Source organism: Chiloscyllium punctatum, chromosome 24 (assembly GCF_047496795.1).
Source record: "Chiloscyllium punctatum isolate Juve2018m chromosome 24, sChiPun1.3, whole genome shotgun sequence".
In the NCBI taxonomy this organism is placed as follows: Eukaryota; Metazoa; Chordata; class Chondrichthyes; order Orectolobiformes; family Hemiscylliidae; genus Chiloscyllium; species Chiloscyllium punctatum.
This window is the reverse complement of record NC_092762.1, coordinates 51312393-51338961: the sequence shown is the minus strand read 5'-3', so window position 1 is coordinate 51338961 and position 26569 is coordinate 51312393. Positions and strand designations below refer to the sequence as shown.

At 44.5% G+C, this 26569-nt stretch overlaps 1 protein-coding gene across 1 annotated transcript in view; it reads left to right on the top strand.

The window, feature by feature from the left end:
* Positions 1-26569, top strand: part of LOC140494541 (receptor-type tyrosine-protein phosphatase delta-like) — a 384530-nt gene that overhangs the window by 32362 nt on the left and 325599 nt on the right. Inside the window, exon 2 of the mRNA XM_072593818.1 lies at positions 19145-19311. Within this exon, the coding sequence (XP_072449919.1) occupies positions 19224-19311 (88 nt within the window). The 5' untranslated portion in view covers positions 19145-19223. The remainder of the gene's footprint in view (positions 1-19144; positions 19312-26569) is intronic.

Here is a 26569-nt window from a genome sequence, read left to right as displayed (position 1 = left end):
GAGGCCATCTGGGTTGTTCGGTATTGGAACTGGTCCTCCTGGGAGCAGGTGCGGCGGAGACGAAGGAATTGGGAATATGGGATGGCAGGGTGGGAGGAGGTGTAATCTAGGTAGCTGTGGGAGTCAGTCGGTTTATAGTAAATGTCTGTGTTGATTCGGTCGCCCGAGATAGAAATGGGGAGGTCTAGGAAGGGGAGGGAGGAGTCTGAGACAGTCCAGGTAAATTTGAAGTCAGGGTGGAAGGTGTTAGTAAAGTGGATGAACTGTTCAACCTCCTTGTGGGAGCACGAGTCAGCGCCGATACAGTCATCGATGTAGCAAAGGAAAAGGTCCCCCCAGACGTGGTCAACGATGCTCTCCACCACATCTCCTCCACTTCCCGCTCCTCTGACCTTGAGCCCCACCCCTCCAATCGCCACCAGGACAGAACCCCACTGGTCCTCACCTCCCACCCCGCCAACCTCCATATACATCGTATCATCCGTCGTCATTTCCGCCGCCTCCAAACGGACCCCACCACCAAGGATACATTTCCCTCCCCTCCCCTATCAGCATTTCAAAAAGACTACTCCCTCGTCAGGTCCACAACCCCCACCAACCCAACCTCCACTCGCGGCACCTTCTCCTGCAACCGCAAGAAATGCAAAACTTGCGCCCACACCTCCCCCCTTACTTCCCTCCAAGGCCCCAAGGGATCCTTCCATATCCGTCACAAATTCACCTGCACCTCCACACATATCATTTCCTACATCTGCTGCACCCAATGTGGCCTCTTCTATATTGGGGAGACAGGCCGCCTCCCTGCGGAACGTTTCAGAGAACACCTCTGGGACACCCGTACCAACCAACCCAACCACCCCGTAGCCCAATACTTCAACTCCCCCTCCCACTCCACCAAGGACATGCAGGTCCTTGGACTCCTCCATCACCAGACCATAGCAACATGACGGCTGAAGGAAGAGCACCTCATCTTCCACCGAGGAACAATCCAACCACAAGGGATGAACTCAGATTTCTCAAGTTTCCTCATTTTCCCTCCCCCCACCCTGTCTCAGTCCCAACCCTCAAAATCAGCACCACCTTCCTAACCTGCAATCTTCTTCCTGACCTCTCCGCCCCCACCCCCACTCCCACACCCACTCCCACTCCCACTCCCACTCCAGCCGATCACCCTCACCTTAACCTCCTTCCACCTATCGCGTTTCCAACGCCCCTCCCCCAAGTCCCTCCTCCCTACCTTTTATCATCGCCTGATTGGCACACCCTCCTCATTCCTGAAGAAGGGCTCATGCCCAAAACGTCGATTCTCCTGCTCCTTGGATGCTGCCTGACCTGCTGCGCTTTTCCAGCAACACATTTTCAGCTCTGATCTCCAGCATCTGCAGTCCTTACTTTGTCCTTCACAAGATCATGATTGGCTGTAAAGAGCTGTAAGACCTACTGAGGAGATATCTATGTTCAAATGTGGGAACATGCATATGGTCTCAGTTTTACCTTTGTTGGCCTGGAGCAAGGTGCTACTTCAGTTTGGAACCACAGTTTCTTTAACTATTGCTTGATCCCCCCCCTTAAAAGCAGAAGGGATGGTTTTAGATTCACTATTAATCCCGAGAAACAGCAGCTCACAACAGTGCAGCACTCCCGCAGCAGCAAATGTCAACCTTCAACCACATTGTGAGACACAAACTCAGGAACTTGCAACTCCAAAGACGAGGGTGCTACCAAGTGGATAGAGGGCTGGTGCCGTGTGCGTGGGTAGGCGCTGGAGCTGAGGGAAAGGGTGTCCCTCGGCTGATAGTCTGGAATCAATGATTGAAAGGGGTGAGCTGACCTGCTCTAAGTCAATTCCCGAAAGTGCCTGTCGCCTTCCAGCCAATCCCAATTTTATAATGGGAAATGGAGAATTTAGTGCAACAGAGAATCATCTCTCTAATGCAGATAGTGCCGGAAATTAATACTGACTGCTGCGGCTGCTAATGCTTTCAACTTGTTTGGAAGCAGCATTAGTCTGATGAATATGGGGAGCTGAAATCAGATCCATCGTTTTATTAGAGCTCTGCTTGTCTGCCTGATAGGCTGCAAAGTGCTCAGCTTATTCTCCTCCCCCCACCCCCCCCCCCCCTCCCCCCTCCACCGTCCAATGGGGGGTAGGGGTGGGGGTGTGGAAAGGAAAGCTTTCTGACTCTCTCAGAAAACACAGAGCCTCCTCAGCTGTTTGCTGCATCTCAGAAGGCAGACGGGAGGGCGCGGGACCTGAAGCGCTGCCAAGATGTGTCAAGAAACCTTCCATCCAGGATACGACACATGAGAAATGTGTTTGAAGATTGAGGCTGGTGTGTCAGAAAGTCATTGCTAATCATCACTTGCCAGCTCCTTTGTACGGGATGTGCGGAGAGCTTTTATAGATGGACCTGCTTTCTCTTACCTGTGCCTGGGTAAGTCTAGTCTAGCCCCTCACAATGACCTGTTCAGCTCTGTACTTAGTAGTCCAGCAGTGTTGGGTTAGTGTGAGTAGAGGGAGCAAGAGGGCAAAAAACACTTAAATAATACCATCTATGTTACACATTAGGGGTCAGCCATTTAAGATTGAAGAAATTCCTTCTCATTTCAATCAGAAGAATGTAGAGTTTTGATGTTCTGTACCCAGGAGGGCTATCGTTGCTCAGTCAATTGGTGCATTCAGGATGGAAATAGATGTGTTTCCAAAGACAGTCAAAGCATCTCGGAAAAGGACAGGAAGGAAGAAGTGTGTTCAGCCGCAATCTCATTGAACGGCTGAGTTTTGGCTGGAATGGTGTTGAGGGTTGAGAGTGTGTTGCTGGAAAAGCACAGCAGATCAGGCAGCATCCGAGGAGCAGGAAAATCGATATTTCGGGCCAGAGCCCTTCATCAGGAATGGTGTTGAACACTATAAAGAGAGATTCAAGCAAAATTGAATCTGGAAAGTTTCTGTTTTCCATAGACCGGGTATGTTTTTAGAAGGAGAGAGCAGGATGGAAGGGAGGGGTCCTGGCTGTTTCTTAACACCAGAGGTCAGTAGGTTAGAAAGAAATCAGACAATGGGACTTATATAAATGATTTGGCTGGGAATATAGGAGGCATGGTTAGTAGGTTTGCAGATGATACTAAGGTTGGTTATATAGTAGACAGTGTAGAAGGTTATCTAAGATTAAGAAAAGATCAATTGGGTCAACGGAGGGGCAGATTGAGTTTAATTTGGATAAAGGAGACATATTAAACAAACAGCGGCAGGACTTATACAATTAATGGAAGGGCCCTGGGAAGTGTTGTAGAACAGAAAGACCTAGGGGGTTCAGGTACCTACTTAGACCATAAGACACAGGAGTGGAAGTAAGGCCATTTGGCCCATCGAGTCTACTCCGCCATTTAATCATGGCTGATGGGCATTTCAACTCCACTTACCTGCATTCTCCCCGTAGCCCTTAATTCCTTGTGACATCAAGAATTTATCAATCTCTGCCTTGAAGACATTTAGCGTCCCGGCCTCCACAGCACTCCGCGGCAATGAATTCCACAGGCCCACCACTCTCTGGCTGAAGAAATGTCTCCGAATTTCTGTTCCGATTCTAATTCTAAGGCTGTGCCCACGGGTCCTAGTCTCCCCGCCTAACGGAAACAATTTCTTAGCGTCCACCCTTTCCAAGCCATGTATTATCTTGTAAGTTTCTATTAGATCTCCCCTTAACCTTCTAAACTCCAATGAATACAATCCCAGGATCCTCAGCCGTTCCTCGTATGTTAGACCTACCATTCCAGGAATCATCCGTGTGAATCTCCGCTGGACATGCTCCAGTGCCAGTATGTCCCTCCTGAGGTATGGGCCCCAAAACTGGATACAATACTCCAAATGGGGCCTAACCAGAGCTTTATAAAATCTCAGTAGCACATCGCTACTTTTATATTCCAACCCTCTTGAGATAAATGACAACATTGTATTCACTTTCTTAATCACGGACTCAACCTGCATGTTTACCTTTAGAGAATCCTCGACTAGCACTCCCAGATCCCTTTGTACTTTGGCTTTATGAATTTTCTCACCGTTTAGAAAGTAGTCCATGCTTGTATTCTTTTTTCCAAAGTGCAAGACCTCGCATTTGCTCACATTGAACTTCATCAGTCATTTCCTGGACCACTCTCTCAAACTGTCTTGATCCTTCTGCAGCCTCCCCACTTCCTCAGTACTACCTGCCTGTCCACCTATCTTCGTATCATCAGCAAACCTCGCTAGAATGCCCCCAGTCCCTTCATCCAGATCATTAATATATAACGTGAACAGCTGTGGCCCCAACACTGAACCCTGTGGGACACCGCTTGTCACCGGCTGCCATTCCAAAAAAGAACCTTTTATCCCAACTCTCTGCCTTCTGTCAGACAGCCAATCCTCAATCCATCCCAGTAGCTCACCTCGAACATCATGGGCCCTCACCTTACTCAGCAGTCTCCTGTGTGGAACTTTATCAAAGGCCTTTTGGAAGTCTAGATAGACCACATCCACTAACTTGTAGGTTGGACAAGTAGGTCTAACCTACTTTTCACCTCTTCAAAGAATTCCAACAGGTTTGTCAGGCACGATCTCCCCTTACTAAATCCATGGTGACTTGTTCTAATCCGACCCTGCTCTTCCAAGAATTTAGAAACCTCATCCTTAACGATGGATTCTAGAATTTTACCAACAACCGAGGTTAGGCTAATTGGCCTATAATTTTCCATCTTTTGTCTTGATCCTTTCTTGAACAAGGGGGTTACAACAGCAGTCTTCCAATCATCCGGGACTTTCTCTGACTCCAGTGACTTTTGAAAGATCTCAATCAATGCCTCCGCTATTTCCTCAGCCACCTCCCTCAGAACTCTAGGATGTAGCCCATTGGGGCCAGGAGATTTATCAATTTTAAGACCTTTTAGCTTTTCCAGCACTTTCTCTTTTGAAATGGCAACCATACTCAACTCAGCCCCCTGACTCCCTTTAATTGTTGGGATATTACTCATGTCTTCCACTGTGAAGACTGATGCAAAGTACTTATTAAATTTTCCAGCTATATCCTTATCTCCCATCACTAACTAGCCTTCCAGCATCAGTTTGAAGTGGCCCAATGTCTACTCTTGCCTGTCGTTTGTTTCTTATGTATTGAAAGAAACATTTACTATCATTTCTAATATTACTGGCTAGCCTACCTTCATATTTGATCCTCCTTCCTTATTTCTCTCTTTGTTATCCTCTGTTTGTTTTTGTAGCCTTCCCAATCTTCTGATTTCCCAGTGCTCTTGGCCACTTTATGGGATCTCTCTTTTTCTTTGATACATTTCCTGACATCCTTTGTCAGCCACGGCTGTCTAATCCCTCCCCGGATAATCTCTTTTCTTGGTGATGAAGCTCTGTACTGTGTCCTCAATTATACCCACAAACTCCTGCCATTTTTGTTCTACTGTCTTCCCCACTAGGCTCTGCTTCCCGTCGATTTTCGTCAGTTCCTCTCTCATGCCTTCATAATTACCTTTGTTTAACTGTCACACCATTACATCCAATTTTGCCTTCTCTCTTTCAAACTGCAGACTGAACTCTACCATATTATGATCGCTGCTTCCTAAGTGTTCCCTTACTTTAAGATTTTTTATAAAGTCTGGTTCATTACATAGCACTAGGTCCAAAATAGCCTGCTCTCTTGTTGGCTCCATGACAAGCTGTTCCAAAAAGCTATCCTGTAAGCATTCCAAGAATTCCCTTTCTTTGGATCCATTGGCAACATTATTTACCCAGTCCACCTGCATATTGAAGTCTCCCATGATCACCGTGACCTTGCCTTTCTGACATGCCTTCTCTATTTCCTGGTACATGTTGCGCCCCTGGTCCTGACCACTGTTAGGAGGTCTGTACATAACTCCCATTATGGGTTTTTTGCCTTTGTGGTTCCTCAATTCCACCCACACAGATTCCACATCATCCGACCCTATGTCATTCAGTGCCATAGATTTAATTTTGTTCTTAACTAACAAGGCCACCCCGCCCCCTCTGCCCACCTCCCTGTCTTTTCGATAAGTTGTAAATCATTGGATGTTTAACTGCCAGTCCTGAACCCCCTGCAACCATGTCTCTGTGATGCCTACCACATCATAATCATTCACGACGATCTGTGTCGTTAGTTCATCTGCTTTGTTACGAATGCTACGAGCATTCAGGTGAAGTGCCTTAATGCTAACATTCTTATCGTTAGAGATATTGGAAGTCATAAGATGTCCTAAGTTATCCTTCCTTTTTGTTGCATTCCTAATCTGCCTCAAGGTTAAATCCACCTGCATACATGCTATCCTTCTACTTATCTTTCCATTTAACTCCATACTCCCTGTCGCTTTCACTTTCCCTCCCCCCCAACTCAGAAGTTTAAAGTCCTACCGACCACCCTATTTATCCTCTTCGCTAGAACATTGGTACCAGATCGGTTCAGGTGGAGACCGTCCCAACGGTACAGATCCCCCTGGTTCCAAAACTGATGCCAATGCCCCATGAAGTGGAATCCCTCTTTCCCACACCAATCCCTTAGCCACGTGTTTACTTCCCTAATTTTCTTATCCCTTTGAAATGTCTTTGAAATTTGTATCACTGGTAGATGGGGTGGTTAAGAAGATGTTTAGGATGCTTGCCATCAATGCTCAGACCATACGCTGAGGAGTTGGGATGTCATGTTGAGGTTATACAGAATGTTGGTGAGGCCTCTTCTGGTGTATAGTATGCAGTTTTGGTCACCATACTACAGGATGGATAGTATTAAATTGGAGAAAGTTCAGAAAAGATTTATGAGGATGTTGCTGGGGATGGAGGCTTGAGTTATAAGGAGAGGCTGGGACCTTTTGTCACTGGAGCGTAAAAGGTTGAGGGGTGATATTATAGAGATCTATTAAATCATGAGGGGTGTAGCTAAGGTGAATAGCAAGGGTCTTTTCACTATGATGGGGTAATTAAAAACATGGGGGCACATTTTTGAGGTGAGAGGAGAAAGCCTTAAAAAGGCTTTTACATACTGGTTTGTTTTTGGAATGAAGACATGGTAGATGCAGGTAAAGTTACAACATTTAAAAGATATTTGGATAAGTTAATGCAGGCAAGTAGAACTATTTTAGTGTGGGAGCATGGTTAGCACTGACTAGTTTGGACCGAAAGTTCTGATTCTATGACTGAATTTCTTCTTTTGAAGATGGGAAACCAATGTCAGAACTGTTCCTGAGCTGGTTTCCAAAAGGGGGGAACTGGGTTCGCCAAGTGAACCATCACTGACTTGGGACCTCCAAGGCCACATCCTGTTACTTGGCACGGAGACAGGCTTCCTGTGCAATTCAGGGGAACAGGCAAACTCCCGATAGTCATGAGCAAATCAGAGGCCTTCCATTTTGAGAGGAGCAGCAGTAAAGGGAGAGTAACCCAGATGGTGAGTCCATAAGGTATAGTACACATTCACCGATATTATTGGAAATGCAAATTAAAACGGAAAACACAGTCAGGTCACCACTGCAGGGTGACCTCTAAGTGAAGCCTAAGGCTGCACACACCCCCAGACCTGGCAAGGCCTGGCTGGAACACTTGTGTTAAATGGGCGATCCCTTATTATAAACTGACACCCTAGTTCTCGATTCTCCCACAAGAGGAGACATCCTTCTGACAGTACTCAGTCGAATTCCCTCAGGATTAAGATTCCTCTCACCCTTCTAAACTCCAGAGGGTGCAGGCCTTGCCTGTCTAATCTTTCTTCATGAGGCAATCTGCTCATTCCCAGTATTTAACTTAAAAATGTGTTGCTGGAAAAGCGCAGCAGGTCAGACAGCATCAAAGGAGAAGGAGGATCGACGTTTCGGGCATAAGCCCTTCTTCATTCCTGCTGTGTTCCTCCAACATTCCTGAAGAAGGGCTTATGCCCGAAACATCGATCCTCCTTCTCCTTTGATGCTGTCTGACCTGCTGCGCTTTTCCAGCAACACATTTTTAAGCTCTGATCTCCAGCATCTGCAGTCCTCACTTTCTCCTCATTCCCAGTATTGTCCAGTAAACCTTCTCCTAACTGCTTCCAATACATTAATATCCTTCTGTAAGTATGGTAGCCAATACTGTACACAATACTCCAGACACAGTCTCACTAACACCCTGTATAACTGAAACATAAACTCCCTTTTCTTGCATTCAGTCTCCCTTGCAATAAAAGATAACAATCTCTTAGCTTTCCTGATTACCTGTTGTACCTGCAGACTAACCTTCTGTGATTCACAGATTTGGCCATCCAGATCTCTCTGCATCTCAGAGCTCTGCAACCTCTCACCATTTCGATATTGTGTTTTTTTTTTCACTTAGACTTTCCAAATCCCTTCATCAGCACCTTATGTCCCGTTCACAACTCACTGTCCTACCTACCTTTGTGTCATGAGCAAATTTAGCCACCGTATCTACCGTCTGTTTGTCCAAATCATTTACACACATTGTAAAAGTTGAGGCTCCAACACTGACCCCTGTGGCACACCTTTCCTGACATCCTGCCAGCCTGAAAAAGACATTTATTCCCACTCTTTGTTTCCTATTAACTGACCAGTCTTCTATCCATGTACGTTAGCCCCTACACTGTAAACCTTTATTTTCTTTCTGGCCGGAAACTCAAAAGGTGTTAAGGGGTAGGCAAGAAAGTGGAGAGTGATACTCCAATCCACCCTAATTTTACTGAATGGTTGAGAGGCTGAAAATTCTACTCTAGCTCTTAACTCGTCCATATGTAAGAGCTAAGAGTTATTGGGAATGTGTTGTGTGAGCAAGGTTTTACGTGGTATTATTGATCATTTGGTTCCCCTCTGGTCCTGTTGAAGATGTAGACTCAGGTTGAATTACATTTCCACACCTCAAGATCCTGAATGTGGGCCAAGTTCACTACATCTTGATATTCCATCCATGGTTAGCAACTCTTTGAATGTCCTGCAGTCACCAAATATTAAAAATTAGTCTCCCAGACACTTTGAGCCAGCAACTCAACAAGCACTTGGTTTCCTGGTAAGTATCTATTTGTTGGCTATGAGACAGAAAAAGGTTATTTTGACCGAGTCAGGACATCCAGTGAGAGCATAGTCACCATTCAGTTGGCAATGTAGTGCTCAGCAATTCAAGGGAGAGATGGAGCATTTGTTTCTTTTATGAGATGTAGACCATTTTATGGTTTGGCATTTGTTGCACAACCTTACTTGCCCTTGAATAGAGTGACTTGCCTGGCCATTTCAGAGGGCATTCAAGAATCAAGGACATAGCTGTAGTTTTGGATTCACATATAGGCCAGACAAGGTAAGGATGGCAGATTTCATTCCCTGAAGGACATTAGTGAACAAGATGGGTTTTTGCGACAGTCGGTAATAGTTGATTTGACTAGCATTTCTGAGACTAGTTTCACCTTCTAGATGTGTTCACAGGATTCAACTTCCACCAGGTGTTGAGGTGGAAATGTGTCAACAGACCACTTACTTCGGACTCTAGATTATTAGTCCAGTGACACCACAGTACTCCACCAGCTCTCTCACTGCCTCCAGGAATATGACCAACCTTAAAATTGGCAATCCAAATGCTGTGTTCCTCCAACATTCACCTTTTGTAAGGAACTGGCATTTGATGAGAATCCAGGGCCCTGGCTGACTTTTCTCTGTCTCTCTACACCTCACCCCCAACCTCCTCCCTGTATCCACCTTATAGCCTGGGAAAGACAGAAAGGTCAGACGTAGTTTAACCCCACTCCCACTCAGGGTGAGCACAGTTGCGGATTGAAATTGAGACCTACCAATCTGAGGGTTTTGTGGTTTTTTTTTAATCAAACTGGACTATCATGGCGATCATCATTTCAGAAAAGACATTAATTTGGTAAATCACTGGAAAAGTGGTTAACTACAGTTAAAATCGAGGCAGTGCACAGCCTGTCAACACTGGGAAGTGTTAACAATTCGAAGGGATGGTCTGGTAGGCTGAGATGGTTAGTGTTAATGCAGTTATGTGTCTACACTCCTAAATGGGCCATTATGATAATTACTGTTCAGCTTTCTTTGGATACTTTATGAGCCCTCAAGCTGATTTTGAGATGTTGACTGCAGTCTCTATTTCTAATCAAATGTCGGACTGTTTATTCCAAAGCTTTTGGCTGTGGTAACGACATCAGTGTTACTGCAGTGACCTGTGTTCTGTTACAAAGCGCTGAGTAAGCATTGCACCTTAGGTTCATGAATCCTAACAGTTACATTTCTTGGGGACTGACTGCAAGTTATTGATGTCAGTGCCCAAGGATCTAAGACTCAGTGGAATCTAATATCCTTTTTAAAATGCTTCCTATTAAAATTTTAATTGAGTCAATTTTGACTGAGGCCTCTGAGCAAGGTCGTCACAGGGGTGGGTGTTAAATTCCACCCAAAAAGTACGTGTTTCACTCCCCATGCAATTTAAAGGAAGCACTTTAGACACTTTGTTGATTCTGAGGCTGAAGTCAGGCCTGACATGAAAAGAAGAGAGGCTTCAAACATGACAGCAGTTTTATTCTGTGAAGTTACTGAGCGATGCACAGAGACACATAAATCCAGCCCAGGTTGATAAAGTTCATCTGCTGGCAATTTGGCATTGGACATTCTCACTTTCAATCCAAATTCTTGTTGGCTGAGAAGTCTAACACAAAACCTAATCAAATCCAAAGGTTTTTTAGCGATCTCATTTCGAGGTGCCATCGTGCAATCTGGAGAGGGTTCTGTTGACGGGTGAGGCTGCGGGGTTGGGGGGGCGGGGGGCGGGGGGGGGGGTGGGGGGGGGGAGGTGGGGAGGCGGGGGGGGGGGGGGCGCTGATGGCAATGGAAGCTACTTGCTTAGAAATGGTTTTCTGATCCAGGGAGAAGGTGCAGGTTGGCAATCTGATGAGTTCTTGCAGCTGAGCACAAGAATATTTATTCTGTATCTGACTGTGCTTCCTGACCTAGGAGTGTCTTGGCCTTGGGAAAAATTCCATTCCTTGGCATTAACATCCTTCAGCTGTATGCAGTGGCACAGATAGTATCCAAGGAAGGCACAGGTGGCATGGCAGTCAAGTGGTGGTACATTGAAGCAGAATGTGAAGGAGATTTCATTATTCCATTGTTATAGCTACAATGTGAACTATCCTTAATGTTTGGCCAGAGGATGCTTTGAAATGGAAATCAGATTCCAGGTAGCTGTAAATCCCCATGTTTTTCCACAGGCTACAACCCTGAACTGCACAGTGTGGCTTTGTTGGTGATTTGTACGATCAGTAATGCAGTAAATGTACCTCAAAATGCAGCAATGATAACATTCCAGAGCTGTTTCAGGATTTCTTTCCTGCTGCCCTCAAACCATGATTTATTAATCCGTAAGGCATTGCAGCCCTATGTCTAAAGTAGATAAGTCCTGTTCAGGCAACGCCTTGTAGGACATTGCAAAGTGATTACAGCTGATGAAATTGCTGTCCCAATGCGGCTGGCAAAACAAGCTCCCTCAAAGCAACAAGGTTATAACGACCAGATCATCCAATTTTGTATGTTGTGCGAGGGTTAACAGTTGAACAAGACACCATGAGACCATGGGATATTTCATGGGGACTGGAGTGGGAAAACAGACACTCCTGTTTCATTGGCACATGCAAATGGGAGATATCCCAATGCACCCCCTTGTTATTGCACATCCACTGGTCTCCGGAGTGGGATTTCAATGCACAATTTTCTGGTGCTGAGATGATGGTGTTCTCAGCTGAGCCATGGCTGGTACCTTACAGCATGTTGTAATTTCTTTAACTGTAATGGCAAGTCAGCCTTAGCATACAGAGGGAGCAAGTCAATGTATTGTATTTGAGGGAATGGAAGAGGGGGCAAGGGTCTCACTGCAATCTACCATCTTTCAAATCTCCCCTCTTTAATGTGGCTAACATTATAGCTGCAAATGAATCAAGTAGGAAAAGCTGTGGATAGGATGCAGCCTCATCCCAGTGAAAGGTTGATTGCATTTATTTTGCATCTTATCACAGCTCTTAGAAAATGACAAAGTGCCTCATATTTAATCAATTGCTTTGAAGAGCACTGGCAGTAAAACAAAAGTCATTTTGCACACAGCGAGCAACCACAGGATGAAAGATGTTTTTGTTGGTGGAGTGGTTAAAAGGGCAGGAGTTTGCCTAGGAAACCGGGAGATCCTCTGATCTTTTTTGAAATGCACCAACAGTATCTTTCACGTTCTCCTGTGCTGCAGGTGCAGTCATTTCAACCAAGTAGCAAGGACACTGCAGCAGTCCCTCACTGTTGTCCTGGAATGTCAGTCTGGAGTATACACATGGGCCATGGATTGAGGCTAGAACTACATCCTTTTGACTCAATGATGAGAGTGCTGCTGAGCCATCATGGTCAGATTAGGGCTGTGAGAAATGGCCATGATCAAATCTCTGGCAGCGACAGTAAAAAGACAGAAATCTTAAATAATTATTTTGCTTCCCTATTGAGAGTCATAGAGTCATAGAGATGTCCAACATGGAAACAGATCCTTCGGGTCCAACCCGTCCACGCCGACCAGATATCCCAACCCAATCTAGTCCCACCGGCCAGCACCTGACCCATATCCCTCCAAACCCTTCCTATTCATATACCCATCCAAATGCCTCTTAAATCAGGGTGACAGATCAATGGAAGTGACATCAGGAGATAAGTTAAAAATTATATAACCACGTTTATGTTTGGGAGGCAAGATACATATGCAATTATAAACTCATAAATGACGAGCCATCTGGTCCAGATTTGCATCTGGTCATTTTATAATAATCTAGGGATTAGTCAGCAGACACATTATTACACATGTTGCATAATGTCTTAGGAAATGTTGCAATGCCAAAGAACTGCCAGTGCAATACCTGTACTTAGGACGACAGGTAGAACACAGCCAGCAACTCAAGGGCAATCAGCGTAATAGAGTCATAGAGATGTACAGCACGGAAAGAGACCCTTCAGTCCAACTCGTCCATGCTGACCAGATATCCCAACCCAATCTACTCCCACCTGCCAACACCTGGCTCATATCCCTCCAAACCCTTCCTATTCATATACCCATCCAGATTCCTTTTAAATGCTGTAATTGTACCAGCCTCCACCACTTCCTCCGGCAGCTCATTCCATACCCGTACCACCCTCTGTGTGAAAAAGCTGCCCCTTAGGTCTCTTTTATACCTTACACCATTCACGCTAAACCTATGCTCTCTAGTTCTGGACTCCCACACTCCAGGGAAAAGACTTTGTCTATTTATTCTATCTATGCCCCTCATGATTTTATAAACCTCTATAAGGTCACCCCTCAGCCCTAGCCTATTCAGCCTCTTCCTTTAGCTCAAAGCATGGCAAAATCCTCATAAGTCTTTTCTGAACTCTTTCACGTTTCACAACATCCTTCCGATGGGAGGGAAACCAGAATTGGATGTCATAACACCACAAGAAACAGGAACAGGAGTTGGCCATTCGGCCCCTCGGGCCTGCTCTTGACATTCAGTCAGATCATGGCTGATCTGACATTCCTCACACCCTCCTTGCTGCATTTTCCCCATAACCCTGGGGTCCTCAACTGGTCGAGATGGTTTTTTTTATCTCGGCTTGAAGCATGCACCAGGACTCGGCCCCCACAGCTCTCTGTTGCAAGGAGTTACAAAGTTCTTCTCTTCCCTCTGAGAGAAGAAATTCCTTCTTATCTCAATCATAAATACGCATCCCTTTATTCTGAGATGATGCCTCTGCTCCTAGACTCTCCCATGAGGAGAAACATCTCCTTAGCATTTATCCCATCAAGCCCCTTAAGAATCAGTATGTTTCAATGAGATCACCTCTCATTCTTCACTACTCCAGTGAGTAGAGTTCCAATCCGTTTAACATTTGCGAAGACAATCTCTCCACATACTAGCGATCATCCTAGCAAACCTTCTCTGAACTGCCTCCAAAATGAAATGATATCTTTCATTAAATAAGGGGACCAAAGCACCTCGCAGTGCTGCAGATTTGATCTTGCCCACACCCTGTACAGTTGCACTAAGATTTCCCGACTCTTATACTCCAACCTCCTTGAAAGAAGGGCCAGTATTCCATTGGCGTTCCTGATTCCCTGCTGCAGCTGTGTGCTAACTTGCTGGGTTTCATGTACAAGTATCCCCGAGTGCCTTTGTATTGCAGCTTTCTGCAATTTTTCTCCATTTATAGCATGCTCTGTTCTTTGGTTCTCTCTTCCAAAATGAACAACTTAACATTTTCCCACTTCATACTCCATTTTCCAACTTTTTATAGTGTTATAGAGTAATACAACACAGAAACAGACCCTTCAGACTAACATCTCCATGCCAACCAATTTTCCAAACTAAGGCCACTTGCCTGCATTTGGCCCATATCCCTCTTAACCCTTCCTGTTCATGCAGATGTCCAAATGCCAGGAGTAGGAGGTGGAGGAGCGCTCAAAACCAAGGGACATATTTTTAAGCTCAGGTCAGAAAGATTTAAAAGGGGCGTGAGGGGCAATGTTTTTACACAGAGGGTGATTAGTGTGTGGAATGAATTGCCAGAGGAAGCGATAGAGGCAGGCACAGTTACAATATTTAGAAAAGTGAGGCCCATTTTGCTTATTCTTTCCTAACAGGTATAACCTTGCAGTCTTGAAAATCTTCTAATGTTAACTCTGTTTTCTCTTCACAAACACTGCCAGACCAGCTGAGTTTCTCCAACAATTCTTGTTTCCACTTGTTGCAAACCTTTTTCTCTTGCAAACCTTTTAGTACATCTACATTCCTTCTATAACTTGGTGAGTGTAACTATACACAGTACTCCCCTCGCGGTCTAACCTAAGTTTAATATAAGTTCGGAATGGCTTCTTAGTTATCCAATCCTCTGGTACTTCTTTAGAATCTAAGGATTAGATTCTAAAGAAGTACCAGAGGTTTGGATAACTGCTAAAATAGCACCTCCTATTCAAAAAGGGAGGAAGGAGAAAAGCAGGTAACTATAGTCTGGTTAGCCTAACATCTATTGTTGGAAAAGTAATGCAATCATTTATTGGGGGAGTAATAGCAGAACATTTGGGAACATGAATTAGACCATAACAAAACCACATAAAACATGAGGATTTATTTTCCGAAGGGTGGAACTGAGAAGCTGTTCCGAACTTATATCAAACTTACATTAGACCGCGAGGATTTTCAAGACTGATGCCAGAACTGCAAGGTTATACCTGTTAGGAAAGAATAAGCAAAATGGGTCTCACTTTTCTCAAAAAAAGAAAGTTGAAAGGTGACCAAATAATGTCAAGTAAGATAATGATAGAATAAACTCAGGGAGCACAATTTCATCTGTAGGAAAGAGCAAAACTAATCAATATAAAATTACTTTGTTTGTTTGTACCGTCCCTGAAGGCAAGTGCTGTCTTATTGCCTGCTGATATTTCATCCTGAGCTGTTTTCTAAGTAGTTCTTTTATCTGTGATGGATTGACAATGTCTCCCACTCCTTGGGACAGGACAAGGAGGCAGGTCTCAAGTCTGTCTTGGTGGGATTGGGGTTCCTGCGGGTTTCTCTCCAAGCTACGCCTGGCTTGGAAATATATTGGTTGTTCCTTTGCAGTTGCTGGATCAACATCATGTCATTCCCTTCCCAACCGTCATGGTGGGCTGGCCTGCCAACCCATGGACTGCAGCCAACCGCTTTCTCCAGGGCAATCAGGGATGAGCAATAATTACCCATTCTGGTCGAACTCGAAATGCCCACATCCATGAAAATGTTGAAGTTGTGCTTTGGTATTATTCTGAACCCCGTGTTGTTTGTCCAGCAAACTGTTACACCCAATACACCCTGCTCCCACTCCAAAGAGAAGGCAGTCATCAACAAATGAAATGGAGAGTTCAAAAGAAGCGTCTTATCCAGAACGTGGGTCATGTGGAACAGTCTGCCACAGGGAGAAGCTGAGGAAAATAATATGGATCCATGTAATGGGAAGCTAGAAGTATGTGAGGGCTAGCATGCTGTTGACAAAGGATGATTGGAGCAAAGGCATGACATATCCCCATTGAGAATATTGTGTCCAATTTTGGGTCCCACACTTCAGGAAGGATGCACTGGCACTGGAGCGTGTCCTGCGGAGATTCACACGGATGATACTGGAATGGTCGGCCTAACATACGATGAATGGCTGAGGATCCTGCGATTGTATTCATTAGCATTTAGAAGGTTGAGGGGAGATCTAATAGAAGCTTATAAATAATGCATGGATTAGAAAGGGTGGATGCTGGGAATTTGTTTCCATTAGGTGGGGGGACTGGGACCTGTGGGCAGAGCCTTAGAATTAGAGGGGGTCAATTTAGAACAGAAATGAGGAGACATTTCTTCAGCCAGAGAGTGGTGGGCCTGTGGAATTCATTGCCACGGAGCGCAGTGGAGGTCGGGACGTTGTGTGTCTTCAGGGCAGAGATTGATAAATTCTTGATCTCGCAAGGAATTAAGGGCTATGGGGAGTGTGCGGGTAAGTGGAGTTGAAATGCCCATCAGCCATGATTAAATGGTGGAGTGGCCTTGATGGGCTGAATGGCCTTATGTCCACTCCTATGTTTTATGGTCTTTATAGACTGGTTCAGTGTATTGTTTATTAAGTGGAGCTCTCTGTGAAACTCGCCTTACAATTTACTGCCTAGAAACGGTTCCCTGTGATGGGGAAATGGAGAGTGGGGGCACTTTCTTCTGCCTGAAGGTAGGTTCGACTCTCAGCAACGTAGCCTCCACCAAAGGGAGAGCAAGGAGACAGATCCAAATTCACCCCAATCAGAACGCAATCAAACCACTGCCTGCCACACCTCAGTCAGCACTAATCTGACTCACTAGCCAGTCAACACAAATGCCCTCCAAGGAGACCAGGTTTCTGTGGCAACCTGGACATCTACAAGCATGTTGTAGGCTGGAGTTATGGAGGGTTATGGCAGGGGCTTCGATTTTTATGGCTGACCAGGAATCTCTCTGACTCTTACTGTTTGCCATTGACATTTCTGGAAGGATTTGAGATTCGGCCATGTGATGAGCACACCTTCCTTTAGCCATCAAGTCATACAGCTTTTTGTTCAGAGGCAGAGACACTATCCAGTACACCAGAAGACCTCCACTGTCAGGATATAATCTTAAAATAGCTATTTAGCTGGGAAATTCGGAGGCACTTTAGTGGGAAACTGGAATTCTCTGTCTCCAAATCATGAGGGTAAAGCAGGTAAATGGAGTCGAGCTGACCATGATCTAAATGGATGAGAGGTAGCTCGAGGATCTTGTGTTTCCGAACAAACAGGAAATGGCCTGGTGACTGTTGGATCCAGGACTTACTCTCCTGAAGATATAGGTTTGGTTTTTAGTTCTTCAGATTGTGTTTCTAATTAATGAAACCTGAGCCAGCCTCATTTTCCCAGGTCTGTTAGCTGCCCTGAACGATGATCAGTGTGTCTGGAAGGAGCCCATCCAGCCCTGTGAAGGGGAGACCAAATGGTTATTATCAGATCTTAGCTGTTATAGCGCTGTGAGGGTTGACGACAATGAAATATTCTGGACTTAAATCTGAAACTGCTGACTCGGCCAGGATATTTATCCATCCTGATGCTGTCAGTCCACTCACTGAATGGATGTGAATCTTCACCTTGACCTCATGAGTAACCTCGAAGGTGATTGGTGGAGAGAGCTGGCAAGCTGCACTTTGCCTTGTTTTTTATTTATGTATTTCTGGCCAACGTATTCAGGCAGTCATCATTCTTTGCTGGCTTTTGTTCAACATGATGAGTGTGTTCTGCACACCAGCCGACTGTCTCTCTTCCAGGCGTAGAAAAATATTTGAAATTAAATCTCAATTGAATTGGAGGAAAGGATGAAAAGCTTTCTGTACGATAAGGTCCTTCTCATATCAGTGGCAGCATTAACCTCTCCGGTGCAATGTCTAATGATCCTGTCTCATGCTGTTGCCTCTTAAATGAAATAAAGCTAGTTTTAACAGGAGGACCATCATAGCTCCTCTTCCTCAGGTATTGGAATATGCAGAGCCATCTCTTGGTACAGGTATAAGTAGCCGAACTTAACATAGAGGACCAGTCGGTGACCATAATCAGGGGGTGACATTTGAGCCCTAAAGAAACATCTGTACACAAATTGTTTCCATTGGAGATCACCAGAAAGGGAACGTGTCCATTGCCATTGTCCAAGCACAAGGGTGCTCAATCCACTTTTACCGACCTCTCCCGGTTTGCAATTCCTGGGCTTCACTGACTATTTGGTAGCAAACCTAAGACATTTGCTTGACTCATTGCTGCACTGGATAATCCATCTACTAACTGAGCCAAGGAAGCAAGCTCCAGATCTTTCAACAACGTGCAAGTGTTTCATTTCAAAGAAGAGTGTAACTTTTCTTAGGAAGGAATTGGTCAGTTCTACGTTGGGCCAAAACCCCTGCTGATTCCATGGGCGCAGAGGATAGAATCGTAAAACCCCTTCAGTGTTGAAGCAGGCCATTTGGCCCATCGGGTCCGTGCTGACCTTCGAAACCTGGTCCATTCTTCTCCCCTCCCTTTGTAATCCTGTATTTCCCATGGCCAATCCGCTTACCCTGCACATCTTTGGACTGCAGGAGGAAACCGGAGCACCCAGAGGAAACCCACAGAGACCTGGGGGGAATGTGCAAAGTCCTCACAGCCAGTCGCCTGAAGGTGGTAATCTTAACAATTTAAAATCAATATTTTCATCTTGGAGAGGAATAGTGACCTCCCATGAGCCTGCACAAGTCACGTGTCTCTAAACTCCTAGTCTTCGTATACCAATGTTATGCCTACACATTCTACTCGAGTGTTTTATGGCTTGTGTGAGGAAAAATGGAAATTTAGTGTCAAATTATTGAGATTTTTGTTCTGTGAGCCTTCATGCAAAGGGGAGCAGGTGCATTTGAACTGAAGTGAACAGTCAGTGGCTGGACTACTGTGCAATTAATTCATGTATTTAATTTTTTTTTAAAAGTTGAACCAAATCTATGCTTTTGTTAGACATTTTTGCCTAAAATATGTACATTTTAAATTTTGTTTTTTTTTGTTTTGTCTTTCTCGACTCAGAGTAAATCCTATCTGAAGACAACTATTACGCTGGTATAGGCCTCGACTTCCAGGCCAGTGTTAAAGGTCATCGCCAAGGATGTTGTTACCCAACTATTTGATAATGCCTCCCATCATTGTTGTAATGGCCTTGTTGTCCTTGGTACACGCTGACTCCACGATTGAAGGTAAAGCTCTCCTATTTAATAGAATTTGTGGTGATGTCACTGCAAGTGATTAATAGGATGCATTGAAAAAGAAAAATGTGACTGAATATCAATATCACAATCATTTTTGGTACTTATCTTGTACTTATGTATATTTTCCTATTCAAGCTGAGTCAACCATTGGAACAGGACCAAGGAGTTGAATGGCATTCCTGTGCTCCTTGTTTCTTTTCTTTGAAGATTAAGATTACAATAGGAAAAAGGTCCACAAATGCTGTCTGCTAACTGCCTCAACTTAGTGATGTCACTGATCGCTGGTGCATACTCCACTGGGCACTATGCATACCTATTAATGTATCAACCCCACCTTTTCAGGGTTTGTGGATTATGGAGCACTGTAAGTTGTTCCTGGATGTTGTTAAAACAGAAAGATGGTTCTTTAACTTTGCATTGAAGCAACACATTGTAAATACATACTTGATAATGCAGAATTTGAGTATTGTTGAAAAAGACATATTTTATCAAAGCTTTTCACCTTGCTTTCATCAGAACAGCTTAACAAAGACCATTGTGGAAGGAAAACAGCATATTTGCAATATGAAGTACAGTGCTGATTGGGTGGCACATGCACTTTGATTGTTTGAGGTATTAACTTGGATAATGCACCAGCTAAGTGATGACTGACAGTTAACTGCCAAGCTTTATTTGTGTTTTAAAGCAGGCAGGTTGACTCTAATTAGTCAAGGTATTTCCTTGAAAAATGAGCAATATAATGGTTTCACCTGTTTAGTTGCATCTCAGTGCATTCACTTGGTGTTTCACTCCTCCTGTTTCCTCACTCTGAACACTGCCAGAGTTCCATATAATGCTGGAAAGGTCCAGTGGATCGGATGGGTTTGGAGAAGGATTTTGCAAGGCAAAAAGCAACAATGATTCAGAGAGGGGTGCCTGAATGGCTGAAACTTCGAGCAAGATCTGTCGATGGGATTATATTTAGGAGTTAAAGGTGGCTGCCTGTAGGACACAGGCTGGGGCCTAAAGTACCCGTTCCAGTGGAATGAGACATTAGCAGCATCTGAAGGTGGGGCAATGGTTTGGAAAGTGGCTTGGAGTTCAGGTTTGATAGACGAGCAGTGAACAGTTAAAGATGCACACAACTGAGATGGACAAGCTCTGAGCAGAGAAGAGTTGTGGTTTTGAGACAGCTCAACATAGAACATAGAACAGTATGACACAGTACAGGCCCACGATCTTGTGCTGAGCATTTATTGTAATCTAAGATCCCCCTTACCTACACACCCCTTAATTTACTACCACCCATGTGCTTGTCCAGCAGTCGCTTCAATGTCCCTAATGTCTCTGGATTTACCACCACCGTGGCAATGCATCCCACACACCCACCACTCTCTGTGTAAAGAACCTACCTCTGACATCTTCCCTGCACCTTCCTCCGATTACCTTCAAATTATAACCCCTCGTGACAGCCAGTTCTACCCTGGGGGGAATGTCTCTGACTATCTACTCTATCTATGCCACTCATAACCTTGTACATCTCTATTAAGTCACCTCGCTTCCTTCTTCTCTCCAGTATGAAAAACCCTAGCTCGCTCAACCTCTCTTCAGAAGACAAGATCTCCAATTCAGGCAGCATCCTGGTAAATCTCCTCTGCACCATCTCTAAAGTATCTACATCCTTCCAATAATGAGGCGACCAGAACGGAACACAATATTCCAAGTGTGGTCCAACCAGGGTTTTATAGAGCTGCAGCAAAACCTTGCTGCTCTTGATCTCAATCCCCCTGTTAATGAAAGCCAAAACCCATATGCTTTCTTAACAACCCTATAAACTTGGATGGCAAGTTTGAGGGAGCAATGTACATGGACCCCAAGATCCTGCTGTTCTTCCACACTGTTAAGAATCCTGTCTTTAACTCTGTATTCAGTATTCAAATTTGACCTTCCAAAATGAATCGCTTTGCATTTAGACAGGTTGAACTCCATCTGCCACTTCTCAGGCCAGCTCTTCATCCTGTCAGTGTCTTGTTGTAGCCTGCAACAGCCCTCAACACTAAGTGCAACATCTCTGAACTTTGTGTCATCGGCAAACTTATGAACCCACACATGCACTTCTTCATCTAAGTCATTTCTGAAAACTACAAGGAGCAGAAGCCTAAGAATAGATCCCTGCAGGACACCACTGGTCACCGAACTCCAGTTATAATTCTTTCTATCCACTACCACTCACTGTCTTCTTTCGGCCAAGCAATTCTGTATCCAGACAGCTAAATTCCCCTGTATCCCATACCTCCTAGCTTTCTGAATGAGCCTACCATGAGGAACCTGATCAAATGCCTTACCACATCCATTGCTCAACTCTTGTCAACTTGTCTCGTCACATCTTCAAAGAACTCAATAAGGCTTGCGAGGCATGACCTGCCCCTCACAAACCCATGCTGACTTTCTTTAATCAAATTATGTTTTTCCAAATAAATCCTATCTCTCAGAATCCCTTCCAGTACCTTGCTTACCACAGAAGTGGCAACATCATAATTCTGATCATTTGAACAAGCACCTCTTAAACAAAGCTTCCCAATGGAGGGTAGGATGGATCGGTTTGATCCTATCGTGAATTTGACGATCAGAACGTGGCCTCTTGCACTAGGTTGCTGGAATGAAGAATTCCAGCATGAAGTGACTAGATCATGACTGGACTTGTCCTTGATATCTGTTCAACATAATTGTGATCAGAACATGCCGAATCTGTACTCATGTGACCTCATGGCTCACCACACCATGTAGGGTTTCCTTTGTATTGATGATATCATAGAATCCCTAGAGTGTGGAAACAGGCACTTCAGCCCAACAAGTCCACACTGACCATCGAAAGAGTAACCCACCCAGACTCATTCCCTGCCCAGATCCATTCCCCTACCTTATTATCCTATATTTACCCCGACTAATTCACTTAACCTACACATCCCTGAACACTATGGGCAATTTACCAAGTTCTTCATTCCAGCAACTTAGTGCAAGAGGCCATGCTCTGTGAGTCGTCAAATTCACAATAGGGTCAAACCTATCCATCCTACCCTCCATTGGGAAGCTTTGTTTAAGATGTGCATGGTTCAAATTATCAGAATTATTATGTTTCTACATCTGTGGTAAGCAAGGTACTGGAAAGGATTCTGAGAGATAGGATTTATGACTATTTGGAAAAACATAGTTTGATTAAAGAAAGTCAGCATATGGATTTGTGAGGGGCAGGTTATGCCTCGCGAGCCTTATCTTTGGATTGTGGTAAGAAACCAGAGCACATGGTGGAAACCCACGCAGACATGGGGAGAATGTGCAAACTCCACACAGACAATTGCCCGAGGCTGGAATCGAATCCAGGTCCCTGACACTGTGAGGCTGCAGTGCTAACCATTGAGCCACCGTGCCACCCAAGGGATTCCATTCTGCCTTCACAGCTTCTTAAATTGCTTTCAAAACACCCCAAAGCACATCCCCTTCCTGACAGCTGCTAAACTTGTTTCAGTTATTGACAGAGGCTGTTGAGGGGACATTAGTAGCAGAGCTGTGGCTGGTAGCTCTTTGTGGTGTTCCTTTAGTTATCTATCCAATTCTCACTACCACATCCAACCTAACTATTCTTCTTTAACCTCTATCCCTCTGCGGGGCATCTTACCGGATAATGAATGCTGTCATTGTCTCATCCTCTTTACCGTTCACCTTCTAGTATTGATAGTAGCTCCCAATACGCTAACCAGCCAAAAGTTTTCACAGTCAAGCCTATCCCAGCATCAGCTCGTCAGCACAACTGAGAAACCAGAGGGAACTGGAACTTTAGGCTGATCTTTGCTCCGTTACCCAGGAGAGTTAGGGCTAATGACAATCCCTTGACTCTTTATCCAGCAAGTTATTACTTCTCAAACATTTCAAAGGTAGTGAGTTATTTTGAAGTGTTCTATAGATGGAGAGTGTTTTCTTTTTGAGGCCAGATGTCAGATGACACCTGTTTGCTGCCCCTTCATCAGGTGAAGTGGATAGTTTGATTACACAATGAGAGAATGACGTAGTTGAGGGGGAATCGTTGATCAGGACACTGAAAGAATTCCCCCTCTCTCTATGGTAAGATCGTGGCTAGTTTGTCGCGATGACAGCCTGCCAGTGAACTATAACAACCCTTCTTACGTACATACAGGAGATGGTATGTCCGTATCCTCTGCACTCAGCTCTCAGGTCCATGTGCTTTGACATTATTGAGACATAGCTCCTCATGTACATACTCTGTAGCTATTATTGGAGTAAAGGTTGAGTTAACCCGTATACCCCACAAACACTTTGCTACTTTTACAAACTGCCCTAATCATCACCAGCATTATCTCTGTTTAATATTTCAGTGGAACCATTGACCAACCAACTGACATCATTGCAGTGAGGCTGAGATGTTGGGTTCTCCAGGGAAACAGTGTAGCCAACTGCAAACATCCCCCAGCCCTTGAGGCGATTCTCAAATGGAGAAAGAGACACTGACCCTGGATGGTTATTTTATTTAAACTTTCTGAGGAATGAAAACAGTCTCAGGGAGTCTGTCCTGTTACCCCCCTTTACTGTTTAACTCACATTGCAGGGTCTGTATTTCCATGGGTACTTCTAGATCTACTGACTTTTCCCCTCTTTTACTCCTCAGCCTCTCTCAGCTGATAGCGATAGTTTTCACAGTAGTTCAGAGTTAGTACACACTTGAGGCAGGAGCTGTGTGTTCAAGATTCAAACTGGCCAGTGTTCCAGTGCCGTACTGATGGAGTGCTGCGCTGTCAAAGGTCTCAACTTGGATGAGATGTTAAACTGAAGCCCTGCTTGCCCTTTCAGGTAAACATTAAAGTTTCTAAGGCCCCTTCTGTCACTGCTGGAGTGGGTGAGGACTTCCCTAGAAATAAGAAGTAAAGCCAACCATTGAGTCCCAGTCCTGCATTGTTCACGTTGAAGGTTGTACCTTGCATGCTCTCAGATGGCATATCCTTTGAAGGTCCATTATTAAGAGATAATGAGGTGTTGCCATAAAATTCAAAGCAAAAAATTCTACAGAATAACAAAGAATTTGAAGCATGTAAAATTAGAGTAGATCTTTGCTGGTGTTTATATTTGCTGGTATCTCCATCTGAAGATTCACAACCATTTAATTAAGGCAATTCTTCCTCCTCTCAGTGCTAAACGGCTGAGCTCTAACTGAGATTGTGATCTCTAATCCTTGATACTCCATCCCAGGAACATTTCCTCCCAGTTACTGCTCCAGCAAAACTTCACCGAATTTTCCATGTTTAGGTGAGATTATTGTATATTCTTCTAAACTGCAGGGAAAATAAAATTAATCTAATCTTCCCAATTAAATGTCATCCAACAATCCCCTTGTCCTAATGTCTGTTTCAGAACCTTTATTGTACCCCCACCATCAACCATATCTTTCTCTCGGTAAGGAGACCAAACTGTGTGCAATACTTCAGGTGTTTCACGTTGGTCTCTCTTCAGTTCTATACAATTACATTAAGAATGCTTTTTTAATAAAGGCCTTTAACTTACTGCAATCCATGTACAGGATACTAAGGTTCCTCTGACATTATCTAGACTCTTTCCCTTAAAAAAAACCTCCTATTCATTGAGTCCCTACAGCGTGGAAACATGCCCTTTGTGGTCCAATAAAAGTCCACACCAATCCTTTGAAGGGTAACCTACCCAAACCCATTTACCATGGCTCTACATTTACCCCCTGACTAATGCACCTAACCTGAACACTATGAGGAATTTAGCATAGCCAATTCACCCTAACCTGTGGGAAGAAGCCCACGCAGACACGGGGAGAATGTGCAAACTCCACACAGACAGTCACCCAAGGGTGGAATCGAACCAAGCTCCCTAGCACTGTGCAGCAACAACACTAACCACTGAGCCACCGTGCCGCTTATTTTTTCCTGCCAAAATGCACAACTTCACTCTGTTTCACATGATGTTCCAGCTTTCATATTCTTGCTGGCTCTGTTAGCTGTGCAGATACTTTGCACCCTCCTCACAGTCTTTTTCTCTCATGACTGTGTGCCATCTGTAAGGTTGAATCCATTGTCGTCAACCCTGTGGTGGAGAAAGTAAATGGTTAACTTGCAGAAATATTGTTTTCTCAACTCAAGAAGTCACAAATGGCTGATCAAACATTAAGAGGCTGCAGGGAAGGTTGGGGTTTTGTTACTGTCATGTGTTTGGATCGTCACACCTGCATAATTTGGATTATTCTGAACTTTAAGGCAAGTTTTCATATGACCCCAGGAATCATTTCTGTCTATGGACAATAAGTCTACATTTAACTGAAACAAACCATGTGGACTTGATGTGCCAAATGGCCTATATCCACATTGTAAGGATACTATGATCTTGTCAGAAACTTATAAGGTTTCCCATCTCTCAACTCTCATAGACTGCACTGTGTTCTAGATTGTCTCAGTATGACTGGCTGACTGTTTCTTGTTGGATTTAAGAGGGATAGTCAGCATTGATGGGGATTGACAGAATGGTGAAAATGCAAAGACCATGTGCTGGATAATTACAATAAAAACAGATTGTATTTGTATCGACATCTCTTAACGTAAAAGGCTTCAGTAGCCTTCACAGGAGACTAGCAAATGTGTGCCATGCTGTGGAGGGAGGTGGAAAGCCAGGGTCAGAAATAGAGATTTTAAGATTGGTTTTTAAATGAGGAGAAGCAGGCAGAAATGTCAAGCAACTTCAGGGAAAAGAATCCAGAGAACGCGGCTCAAGGAGGTGAAACCTCAGCCTGGGGAGAGGTTAAGGTCAGGATGGGTGGTGGGAAAATGAGTATGAGTAGATACCCAGCAGTCATTGAGCTGGGCTTGACTGTGAAACCCTCTGTTGTCAAATAGCTATTTGGCACTAATTGGCTGGATTTAGACAGGAAGAGAATGGATATTTTTACATGGACCAGATGGCAGGTCTGCACAAAGGAAGAGAAAGATTCAATCAGTGTTGGCACGTTCCTTTTGTTTGGTAAGCTGTTTGTGTTCGTTGGGAGAGGGGTGAAATTGGAGCTGGAGGGGACAGGTGAGCAAAGGGGGTAAGGGGTGATTGCCATGGGCTAGAGAAAAATGTGAGTTCAGTTCTGAACTCTCTTTGGTGTTGAGGATTTGCTATAGGTATTATCTACTCAACCTGTCAGGGATGTTATCACACGCCTCCAGAGCTGTGTCGGGGTCGGGGGGGGTGGGGGGGG